The sequence below is a fragment of the Exophiala mesophila genome, assembly GCF_000836275.1.
Source record: "Exophiala mesophila strain CBS 40295 unplaced genomic scaffold supercont1.1, whole genome shotgun sequence".
Lineage (NCBI taxonomy): Eukaryota > Fungi > Ascomycota > Eurotiomycetes > Chaetothyriales > Herpotrichiellaceae > Exophiala > Exophiala mesophila.
The window spans coordinates 2,286,505-2,298,130 of record NW_015622504.1 but is presented as its reverse complement, the minus strand read 5'-3'; the positions used below and the strand labels follow the sequence as shown (position 1 = coordinate 2,298,130).

Below are 11,626 nucleotides of genomic sequence, written 5' to 3'. Positions count from 1 at the left end.
CAGAAGAAGCTACTGACATTCAGCCTTGAAGCGACGGTGGCATTGTGATGTTTCATATGATCACTTGCAGCTGACAAAGGATGTCGAAGCCTGGGGCAGACGGCATGACAGATGATGATTGAGCTATGGTTTCCACATCTACCTCCCTAGAGGTGGAAATCTAGCTAGTTTGCCGATGAAAAGTCTTTGTAACCCTCTCCCTTGACAAATGTGTAATCCCAAGGACCTTGATCCTGACGCTCTGCAAGTTTCAAATACTCGATACCTGCAGCGTCTCCTTCGACGCCGGTACCCATCGGTGCACCGTTTGACTGGCGTTGATCTGTATAGTAGAATCTGTAGAGGCGAGGAGGTCAGTGGATGACAAAAAAAGAGACCACAACATAGGCGAAAAGTCACGCAAATAAATGAATGACATACTTAATCCCATCCCCCTGATACGATTTCTGCTGCACGAGATGTCTAATGAAATAAGCCGTCGTAGCCTTTCCTGCCCCAAACAACAAAAACCCTGGAGCTGGAGTACTGTTGAGCATATTCCCAGTGAAGATAAAAGTCTTGGACGCCGAAGCAGGTAGAGTCTTGAATCCAGCAACCGATTGTTGTAGAGCACTAATCACCGAAGTGGTGTTGATCGCATTCGATGTTTCGAATTTCTTGAAGTCGAATTGTGAAAGCACATCTTCGCCTTGGTCGGGGAAGAAGACGGCGGCTATTTGGCCATGAGAAGGTTAGGACGGAATAGAATGGATTGGAATGGAGGATGTGAATCATACCATTATAAACAACCACACTGGGACTAGCACCCCATTTCTGCTTGACGGTTTCAAAAACACTTGGAACTTGTGATGGATTGGCTAGGTCGACGGTAACGTGTAGTGAATCCTTGATTTCAAACGAAGGGGTTTTGCGAGATGCTAATGCGATGCGATAGCCTTTGGATGCAAAGCTCTTGGCCACACTGGCTCCAATGTTGGGTCCGGCGCCGATGATGAGGAGGATGGGTTGGGACATTGTGAGGTGTGTGGATTTAGATGTTATCGTATGCCCAAGTACTTAGGTACCTTATATATATCTCACTATTGGAGTTTTAAGGTAGTGTATGGGGATGTAAAGAGCGAGAGTGCTGAGAAGGGTTGCTACTTTATCCTAATTAATTAATCAGTCAATCAGTCAATCAATCTTGGTCTCTTGTCTCGTCAGGTTCGACATCCATTGAGCCAGAGAGATTTGTACTCAAGACACTTACATACCTTACCTCGTTATCCCACACAGAGGAACCTGTACCCACCATTGTAAGTGTGGAGAAATCACGTCAGGCTGAGGGCCGAGCGGCCAAAGAATATCCCAATTAGTCAGCGTATTCACTCTGACGGGTCCTGACTAACCTTTACTGTAGCCCCTCGGCCGCCTCGTTCGATCTGGTAGGTGCAAAATTACGCCAGTCATTAGTCAGTTGGTAGGCATTCACGGCGCCCTGTTTCTGAGTTGGCCGAGTCTGAATGCCGTTCAATGCCGCGAATGGCTGTCTGGGTGAAAAGCAGGTATTCGTAGTCGTGATATCAAGGTAGATAAGTGTAAGTGAGTAGCATTAGGTTAGGTCCTCGAAAGGCAAGTCTCTTTGTAAAAACATGTCGGAACTTATGAGCACTGTGTTGGAGTATAAAGGCTTCAGTGGTAAAGGATAGTAATCCTATGTCTGGATATCGTGTCCACCATCCACAGTATGTATCGTTTCATCTAGTTTCGGTTTGAATTTCAACTTAGAAACATTTCGACGAGCAAACGTGAGTGAGGTGTATGCCGTCCAGTATGGGCGATAAAATTTCTCGTCTATCTCATTCTTGAATTCTTCCATCTTGTCCAATAGTGGCAAAATTGGCCTCTCGGTTGAAGATGGTTGGTCGAGGAACACAAAAGTCATTGCGGCTTCTTCATATATCAACCGCATGATCGCGAATTGCCCCCCCTTCTCAACCTTGTTGTCATCTTGATCGATGCAGAGCTGGTCGATCCACAGACGTCGGGTTTGAGTGGGATGCCGCAAATTCTTCAAAATGCTGTGCAGGCCAGGGGTAACGAGTATGTACCGCCGGGCATAATCTTCGGGTGAGTCTCTCAGGACGAATACTTTGGCCGACTTTTGAGCCTGATCCCACGCGTAGGAGAGGGCTTCGTACGATCCGCGTAGTTGAACCAGTGGGCCTACATCGAAGGTGATGAAGATAGGAAGACCTCCAGAGCCTGCAAGCAGGTTCATGCACCTGAATGGGTGCATCTTATTAGGCACTGACGGCACGATAATATCGTGCTCATACTTGAGATCATTCATGATTGAAGAGGGTTGATTCGCGACTCAGATCACTGTGCTCGTTTGGATGTCTTGCTGTTCATTTATTAGAGTGAATCTGAGGTCGAGGGAGTCGCTGAGCGATTTACAATAACTTGACGCACGAAGGGCTCATATTGTAAGGCTGGGGGCGACCATGGCGCCTGCTGTAGGGGCCGAGGGGGCCTACCTAGAACATTGACGACTCCCCACCAGACGCTAAGCTGGCGAACGCATCTCTGGTAGCGAATGAGTCAAGTGTGCTTACTGACCCAATACGAGATACTCGCAGAAGCAACAGCTGCTTTTCGCCATCACAGCTTGGGTTGATCACGACCATCACCTTCAACTTCTTCATGCATTATGCAAGGTTGAATGCACCTTGCTGCTCGCCCAGGGCGGTTATAATGTCATTCCTCTCATCTCCTCGATTGAGCTCATCAGAGAGAATCTCCTAATCATGTCGTGGTAAAATAGATCACACGCTAAACGCTGCAGCATCTGATCACCGGCGTAGGGAAACCGATCAGTCAAGACCAGCTTTTCCAGTATGCGAATGGTCGATTTTTGACTCGTGAGAAGGCAGCGGCGCGACTACCGATACGTTGAGTTTGATGTAGAGCTCCCTTTCCAAATCAGCCTCGCTTCTGCCAATGCATTCCGATCGCCCTCCCAATCCTAGATCCTCACGGTCTTTGCGTCCTTGGATGCAGCCCGTTTCGGCCCCCTCCAAGCCTCCAACTCCTACGTGACACAATTGGCTCCATCGGCCGCACAATCTGCAGGCTCTGCTGATTTAGGCGAATGACCGGAAAGCATGTTGATACTATGTCCGGATACCGTATCCTACTCACACATATCAATCCTTGGACATCCGTCGCATCCTTTCACCAAGGCCTTTCCTCCCTGTCTACTATGGCGCCATACAAGCCCGTGGACGAGGCTTTCACCCTTTCCAAGCACCGTCAAAGATATCAAAAGTAGCTGCGCCTTGTTTCATGCCTGAGCCTCCAACTTGCGGCTGAAGCGACGGAGAGTATGCAGCTTGATCGCTAACGTGGGTGACATTATTGCTGAAGCCAGGACCCATATAATTGTCAGATAGCATGAGCCGATCTGGGTCGTTACAAAAGGCTTCAAAGGTAGAGTCGTCTTGAAATCCAAAATCCCTCAACCCTTGGCTTCGATTCAGAGACCACTGAGTTGTGTCGAGTTCGGCCATCTCATGAAACAGTGCGTCGATCTCGTCCCCATTGAAACTGGGCGAACTTGTCGCTCCACCAATCGGCTGCTCTTCGCTGCCTATGGGCAAAAATGGGTTGAGTCGCTCCTGAGGATCTGGTATGTCTATGCTCATGGAACTGTAATCCAGAGATTGATTCGACAGAGCTGGCTGTGGCTGTTGCTGTGGGTCAAAAGTCTGGATCATGTGCGAAATCTTGGGATCGTGAAGAATGGGGGGAATCACCATCTCATTACCGCCGCCTGTTGTTCGCCTCTGCATGGTAATCGGTTCCTTCTGAACGGGCCAAAATGAAGACTGAGTGGACAGCAATGAAGGTGTTGTGTTTGTTGCCGTATCGAGAATAGGGAATAAAGTTCCGGCTGTACTGGAACGTTGTCGACCAGTATCCCGACTGGTGCTCTGCGGTGCGAGGGTGTCAGGATGCGTGTTGACCTTCAAACTTGGCCACCCGCCAGACATCCTTGACTTCGCCTGTTGAAGCCTTTGCCGTAAGACACTGACAGGTAGAGTGCCTGGCACGTCACGTAGAGCGGAGAGAATGGATTCGACATCGTGACAAAGAAGAACAGTAAGAGACGGTATGGCGGCCGTCTCGCCCTCGTTCCAAAGGTCATTGCAAAGCTCCAAGACTTCAACAAATTTCCCGCAAGACGCTAATTGACCTTCACCATTGAGGTCACTGACCTTGACCAACGTGGCAAAATACTGCAACTGGAGGAGCATCTGGTGAGGGGGGCGTCTTTCAAGTGCCACAACTGGAAATGACATTGACTCGGCGACTCTCTGTACTTGCAGGGCCAAGTCATAGGAGCTCTCTTGGCTTGGGCGGCTTGCTGATTTAGCATTCAATATCAAACAAAGCTCTGTTGCCCTATTGAAACAACTGACAGTGAAAGCCGGTTCTTGGAACTCAGCACCAGTGCGAGATGGTGCATTCCATGGTTCCCATTCCTCGTGCGAGTCTTGATCAAGACGTTTCGTCCACCTGATGTGTTCGCTTTGTAGATGCGGGGGTCGTCCAAGACGATTAGCCACCATCGTATCTAAGATAAAACTTCCCTGCAGTGTTGCCAGCCATTCTTTAGGAGGGTTTTGTAGAGCGGGAACTCTGTCCAGCAGCATACGTACCGCTTGGCCCACCATAACCCAAGCCGAGCTCCATCTCCCAAGTCCCAAGTCTAGCAATACCAAGAGGAGAAGAGCTTGCACGTGGCCAGGATGCGACCCCTCTCCATCTCGGGGAATCAGCTCCCCGGCAATCGTGCGCCAAGTTTCAACCTGGCTTGCTATCCTTTCGCGGTCCGACAATGGGAGCTGAGAATGAAGTGCTTGCTGGCGAGTGTAGGCACAAAGAGCCCACAGACAAGCAAGGGCCGATGTGTCTGGGAGAGGGCCAGTGTTTTGCCTACGGCACTCATAAAAGGTCTTCAAAGTCAAAGGCTTGCTAAGGACGGGGAACCAACAATGGGTGTAGACGAAGTAATGATCGATCAAGCCTGGTGCCATGTCTGGAAGATGCCTGCCAGCGTTGGCAGACGGTAAATGGTTCAAGGAGGTGTTATTGGGAGTAGCCTGCTCCGGTTGCAGTAAATCACTGACACGATATTCTGGTTCAAGTTGAACGGACGCCCCTAAGTCATCTCCATATGTGTCGGCGATGTTGTCTTGCTCGTCTCGATCTCTTTTTCTTTTGAGGTCATTCGAGGCAGGCTGGTCCAACTGAGACAACAGCTTCTCGAGCTCTGACAAGACCTTGGAATCCTTCCAGGTTGCATGTAAAGCCTCGCCATGTTTGTGATGGTTCCACAAGCGCAGGAGATCTTGCTGGTGCTCCACGACAACACGGCTTACCGTATTGTCCAGACCATTGATCTTCTGTAGCATGACGGCCCAGAGCTTTTCCATGCCTCGAACATAGCCTTCTGGCAGTCCCCTCTTTTTGCTCGCTGGCAGGTATAGGCAAGGTTGGCTCGCACTGATACAATTTGAGCATTGCGGGTGTTTTCCGTCGCACTTATCTTTCTAGACGTGGATCAGATGCTGAAATCTTGGGCAAACGGGTCAAATAGGGCTTACTCTGCTTCTGCACCTGGCACAAGCACGAGAGACACGAGCTCTCGGGCGCGAGGAGGGATCATCTTCGACGTCGCTGTTGACAGCTCTTTGGGCAAGGTTGGTCCGAGACGAGGCCATTACAAGATGACGCTGGGGCAGCATCCATCTTCAGGATACGCAAGGCCTTGCAGTCGAGAAGAGCACTTGACTGGTATCTCAGACATGGAATTCATCATGCTGGGCTGCAGGACAAGGCAAGAGAGTTGAATGAACGAGGTCTGAATTGGATGAAACGTTGCCGGATCACGTGACTGAGAATGCATGGGGCAGGTGTTGATTTAGGCTTCGGAAGGTGCACCCAACAGGGCCCGAGGCGCCGAGGGGCAATCACCAGAGCGGGGAAGCGGAGAAGGAGCTACCCTAGTAGGTGCCACGGTGCCTACCAAGCCGTGTGAACGCTCGGACGTCAGCTCCTTCCATCACATGGTGGTTGGCTTCCTTCCTCCAGTCCAGACAAGGCAACTCCTCTCTCCTTGTTCCTGATGCCAACAGACGTTATATAGCCGAGTGTCCTCCCTTGACCAGGACTGACAGCAGTCTGATAGCCCAATCAGCCCTTTCTCGCACAGATCTCCCTCCAGAGACTTCACCCATGTCTATGTCAGACACTCATTGGGCTGATATTCTTTCTCAGTTGAGTGCTGCCAGGTTCTAGACTATCAGTTCTATTGTTCTTATAGACGCTCGCTGTTTTGACTATTTCATGACGGGACAATGGCTTTATGATAAAGCCTTCTGGTCATGGAAACCTCCAACAGGAACAGGATTGATCGCCTCTCCCACATCCATGGGTCCATCTCAGATACCTCTACTCCACTCACTTCAGCTGTGGCATCACCTCGCGAGCACAGTGATGTAGCCACCGCATTTCGGGAAACGACATCCACTTTGAATGGTACAGGCCCTAATATCCATGTTAAATCCCCAGCTTCTGGGACCCGTGTCTTCCACCCCGATGCATCTCTGGTCCTGATTGGAATCAGAGCATCGGGGAAGCGTTCGCTCGGATTTATTGCGGCCACCGCCTTGGGAAGAAGATTTGTGACCGAGGATCATTATTTCCACAGCATCAATGGCTTGTCCAGACAGGACTATCTCAAAATCCACGGTAGCGAGCAATTTCACAAACAGGATGTTGAGTCGTCCAAGCGTATGCTCGAGGACAATAAGCATGGCTGCGTCATCGACTGTGGTCTTGGGAGCCTTACCAGCGGCCTCCAGGTGTACCTGAAAAAGTACTGCGAGACCAACCCTGTTGTGTTTGTGGTCAGGGACATGGGCAGGATAAAGTCGCTGCTCCAACTCGATGACCGCTCCGCAAAGCTCCTCGAACATGGCAATACTACGCACAGGAAGTGCTCCAACTTCGAGTTCTACAACCTAGAGGATGAATCCACTGTCCTTTCAGAGCACGATGCGCCAGACCGCGCATCTCCCAACTACTCTTTCAAGCTACGCAATCTTCAAGCCGATTTCTCACGCTTTGTTCGATTCATCACCGGCGCTTCTTTGGCTTCGGCAAAGATTGACTCTCCATTCTCCATTGAGGTACCCACCGAATTGAGGCCATATTCTCACATGCTTCGTGTGCGACTCTCGGATTTTGCCGATGGACGTATCGACTTCGCTCAGCTCGAGTCTGCGGGAGATGTTCTAGGAATCTATGTGGATCAATGGAGGTACAATACAGTCAAAGTCTTGAATGAATTGCTGGCAACTGCTCGGAGAACGCTTGAAACTCCAATCTTGCTTTCGGCAAGTCGTCGTCTTTCCGAAACCGCGAGCATCGAAAATTACCTGGCTGTCTTACAACATGGTCTTCGCCTGGGAGTCGAGTATATGTTTGTGGACCTCGATCTAGAGGAAAAATACTTTGCGGCTCTCAAACAAATGAAAGGCCATACAAAATTGATCGGTAGCTACGTGAACCCGCGGCCGACAGTGAACAGCTGGAAAGACCCAAAGTGGAAAGAGCTATACTTGAAGGGCAGAGCACTCGAGCTTGACCTCGTTCGCCTTCTCAATATGCCGTCGTCACGCCAGGACAATGATACCCTGAGGTGGTTTATTGAGGAACTGAGAAACACGCCCGAATTTCATCTTACTCCCATCGCCTATAACGCCGGACTACTAGGGAGGACGTCACAGATTCTGAATCCAATGCTGACATCAGTCACACATCCATCTCTCCCCGCACACGAAATCAATTATCAAAATGATTTTAAACCCATGCTCTCCTCTCGCCTGATCCTAGCCGCCCTATTTGAAAATTTTGTCTTTGACCGTCTTAAATTTTATATCGTTGGCGGTGACGTTTCGGGGTCATTGTCTCCCGTGATGCACAACGCCGCCTACGAGCATTTGGGACTTCAACATTCTTACAGTACCCGGAATATTGGTTCCTGGGATGATATTGCTGAACTTGCCAAGGACGACTATCTTGGAGGTTTGAGCATAGTCCAGCCATATAAAGTGAAAGTGGTCCCAAAGTTGACGGCGTTGAGCGGACATGCCAATGCTATTGGGGCGGTCAACACATTGGTACCATTGAGATCCGATCCTACTGGCGCAGTCGCCTCCCTGCAAAACCAGGCACAGAATCGAAATCGGGGTGGAACCATTGCAGGTTGGTTTGGGGAAAACACCGACTACATTGGCATCATGAATTGTGTCAGTCGTAGTTTATCACCGCGCAATGCCATTCAACCCAAGACCACAGCCCTTGTGATTGGTGCCGGAGGGATGGCTCGAGCGGCGGTTTACGCTATGCTTCAGCTGGGTTGCAAGGCCATCTTTGTCTTCAACAGAACGGCGGCCAACACAAAGGCCATGGCTGACCACTTTAATGAATGGGCTAACAGATCCAGTGGGACCTTTGAACAGGACACTGTCAAAGTCCTCGAATCCATCTCCCAACCCTGGCCACCGGACTTTGCGTTGCCAACGATTGTGGTATCATGCGTCACACATGAACTGATTGACGGTAACCCCGGCGCTCATTTCGAGTTACCTGACAGCTGGCGGGAATCACCAAGCGGTGGGGTGGTAGTTGAAATGGCATATATGACCAAGGAAACCCCTCTTCTTGCGCAGATGAAGCAATACCGCGCAGCCAACAAGCGGCCGTGGGTCCTGGTCGATGGAATCGAAACATTGCTTGAGCAAGCCTACGCTCAATTTGAGACGATGACGGGCAGAAAGGCTCCGAAACGGTGCATGTCTGGGGCTGTATACAGCACGATCAAGCAGAACACTTCTTATCTGGTGGACGGGGAGGAGTTTCTCCATTAGGAACGCTTTTGAAGTCCGTCCGTTGTAAGATATCCAAGACTCTAATGTACAAATTGAGATACCATTGGCTGTGATTTGTGACTCACTCATTCAATGAGTGGTCTCCAGAGAGCTCAACACTGCTTGTCTTGTTGCATCTCTCATCTTATCATTAATCTCAATGCCAGTCCACAAAGTCGCTTGGCCAAACCCTTGACCAATCATTGCCTCAATTCCTCCAATGACCTGCCAACCAGAGTTCCCTGCTAATTGCGAAATCTCGGTGTTTGGAGAAGGGTGATAGCACATTTCGAGAAGGGCACCTTTAGTGGCATTGAGAAAAGTGGATAAGATGGCTCTCGCCGTGATTTCACCCTCAGTGCGAGGAGAAAAATTAGGAACCGCGCTGACGATAGCCCCGGGGGGATTTAGAGCCTCTGCCTGGGCAACAGAAGACACATGGACTAGGTCATCTGCCACCCCCTGCGCACGACATTCTTTTAGTACTTCCTCGACCTCAGCGGCGTCTCGATTGACGATGTATATCGGGGAGCAGCCTAGAAATTTCTGGAGGGCATAAATGGCCGCTCGGCAGGTTCCTCCACCACCGACCACAACGCCTGGCTTTCCGCGATATGGGGTGCCTTTGACATTATTCAGGAATGCATCTCGAATCCCTAAGCAGTCTGTGTTTGTACCACAATAAATCCTTGATCCGTCTGGTCGACTTTTGAAGAAAATAGTGTTGATAGCGCCAATCACTCTACCTTCCTCCGTCAACTCGTCTAGATAGGGAATGACGGCGACTTTAAATGGCATGGTGATTCCGGTGCCCATACATTTTGGGTCCTTCTTGAAATAATCTAAAAAGCTTTCTAGGTCCTGGGTTTCAAATAATAGCTGGCCCCAGTTTTGACCGATGGACGAATATATGGCATGATGTAAGGTGGGAGACTTGGAGTGTGCTATAGGGTAGCCGCAAAGATATGCTACTCGGTCCAAAGACGAGGTGTCTGGTGCGTGGGAGGCCATTTCAGTTGCAGTGAGTCGTGTCACCTCGACAGGGAGAAATTATTAACAAGTCATAAGAATGTACAAAAAGGATCGGCTTCTGTGAAAGTGAAGTAAAACTTACCCCACAACATGAAGTTGAGTGTTTGTTCCTGTACCATTGATCCACAAGTCCGCGTCCACCTTCTCTAAGACAAAACTATTTCATTCGAACAAAAGTCTTTTTACGCCTACTGTTTTGTCAGATCTACCACAGCCGAACGCTGCCGATGTAACTCTGGAGTACAATCCCTGTTGTGAGGCTTCTCCAATCCCAGCGGGAGACTCCTTCTCCAGCGCCACCTTCAGTTCGGATTCATGGCGGCAAAGTCTTTTTCCACCGTGACACGCAGCGACAGAGAGTTTGAGTCTTGTGAATTTGCTGGATTCTGACTGGCTCGTTCGCCAATGCCCTCCTTTCTCCCCTCTCATCTGCCAGGTTTCTGGGGATCTTCTGCACCTCAGACTCGCTCCGCATCAGAGCCTGGCCCCAGGTTTATGTCGCCTACACGCCCCTCGGGATTTGATGCCTCCACTGCAAGGAAAAAGCCTTTGCCAGAGTCTTACTCTCATCGAGCTTGGCCAGTCGGGTCGGGACTGGTCCTTCACATGGTGGCTCACGGTTGTGGGAAAGGCTGCTCGCCTCCTCTGGAGTCATGGTGCGTTTACAGCTTGCGTCGCTACTACTTAAAAAACTTCAATCCCTTCCCCGTTCCCCAGATATGATTCACTTCTCCAGATCCTCACGACATCTCTTCACCTCTCAGCCTCTTCACTAGCATCTCTTCAACATGGGTCTACTCACCTTGGTCGAAGACCGCCCGACACCAAAATGTGTCTACAATTGGCGAGTCTACTTCTCCGCTGCCGTCGCTGGCTCCGCTGCCATCATGATCGGCTACGACAGTGCTTTCATTGGTGGGACACTCGCTCTGCCTTCGTTCCGCGACGAGTTCGACTTTCCTTCCAAATCCCAGAGTGAGATCAACCTGCTCACTGCCAACATTGTGTAAGTCTCACACCCAAGAAACCAGTTTCGACACTTGCTGACCTTAGCTCTAGATCATGCTACCAAGCTGGTGCATTCTTTGGCGCATTTTTCGCATATATAATTGGTCACTACCTCGGCCGACGATTGGGCCTTGCTGTCATGGCGGCCGTCTTCACCTTAGGGGCGGGCATGATGCTGGGAGCCAACGGAGAGCGTGGCCTTGGCCTCATCTACGCTGGCCGAGTGCTTGCTGGCGTCGGCGTTGGTGGAGCCAGTAACCTGAGTCCAATCTTCTGCTCCGAGATAGCGCCCCCTGCTATCCGTGGGCGACTGGTCGGCTTGTATGAAATGGCCTGGCAAATCGGTGGCCTGGTTGGCTTCTGGATCAATTACGGCGTCAACAGAACCATGGAGCCCTCTCACAGACAGTGGATCATCCCCTTTGCTGTGCAGCTCATTCCTTCTGGTCTACTCTTCGCTGGTGCATTCATGATCAAGGAATCCCCTCGATGGCTCTTCTCTAGAGGCCGCCGCGAAGAAGGCATTCAGAACTTAACCTGGCTACGTCAATTGCCAGTCGATGATGTCTACATGCAAGAGGAAATCTTTGCCATCGACAACGCAA

General features: G+C 50.3%; 3 protein-coding genes across 3 annotated transcripts; all 3 read right to left on the bottom strand.

Annotated features, from left to right (window-relative positions):
- Positions 1-20: 20 nt before the first annotated feature.
- On the bottom strand, positions 21-1,197 carry PV10_00738 (uncharacterized protein). The gene is made up of 3 exons (XM_016364850.1): positions 777-1,197; positions 421-712; positions 21-336 (listed from the first exon to the last, which is right to left on the bottom strand). The coding sequence occupies exons 1-3, from the start codon at positions 1,012-1,014 to the stop codon at positions 165-167; spliced, it is 702 nt and encodes a 233-aa protein (XP_016228499.1). The 5' UTR covers positions 1,015-1,197; the 3' UTR covers positions 21-164.
- Positions 1,198-1,693: 496 nt separating this feature from the next.
- PV10_00737 (uncharacterized protein) lies at positions 1,694-2,465 on the bottom strand (the record flags this gene model as incomplete). The annotated part of the gene is made up of 1 exon (XM_016364849.1): positions 1,694-2,465. The coding sequence occupies exon 1, from the start codon at positions 2,330-2,332 to the stop codon at positions 1,694-1,696; it is 639 nt and encodes a 212-aa protein (XP_016228498.1). The 5' UTR covers positions 2,333-2,465.
- A 244-nt stretch (positions 2,466-2,709) lies between these two features.
- PV10_00736 (uncharacterized protein) lies at positions 2,710-5,864 on the bottom strand. Its single transcript, XM_016364848.1, has 2 exons — positions 5,652-5,864; positions 2,710-5,597 (listed from the first exon to the last, which is right to left on the bottom strand). Exons 1-2 carry the CDS (start codon positions 5,790-5,792, stop codon positions 3,276-3,278), a joined length of 2,463 nt encoding a protein of 820 aa, XP_016228497.1. The 5' UTR covers positions 5,793-5,864; the 3' UTR covers positions 2,710-3,275.
- Between the last annotated feature and the right edge of the window lie 5,762 nt (positions 5,865-11,626).

Excerpts from the sequence above, each read along its gene's own strand:
- PV10_00738 (XM_016364850.1), bottom strand. The coding sequence starts at position 1,014 with ATGTCCCAACCCATCCTCCTCATCATCGGCGCCGGACCCAACATTGGA. Across the intron at positions 713-776 it reads CAGTGTGGTTGTTTATAATG|CCGCCGTCTTCTTCCCCGAC; the intron begins GTATGATTCACA and ends ATGGCCAAATAG. Across the intron at positions 337-420 it reads TATCAGGGGGATGGGATTAA|ATTCTACTATACAGATCAAC; the intron begins GTATGTCATTCA and ends TCGCCTCTACAG.
- PV10_00736 (XM_016364848.1), bottom strand. The coding sequence starts at position 5,792 with ATGCTGCCCCAGCGTCATCTTGTAATGGCCTCGTCTCGGACCAACCTT. Across the intron at positions 5,598-5,651 it reads GTGCCAGGTGCAGAAGCAGA|AAAGATAAGTGCGACGGAAA; the intron begins GTAAGCCCTATT and ends ATCCACGTCTAG.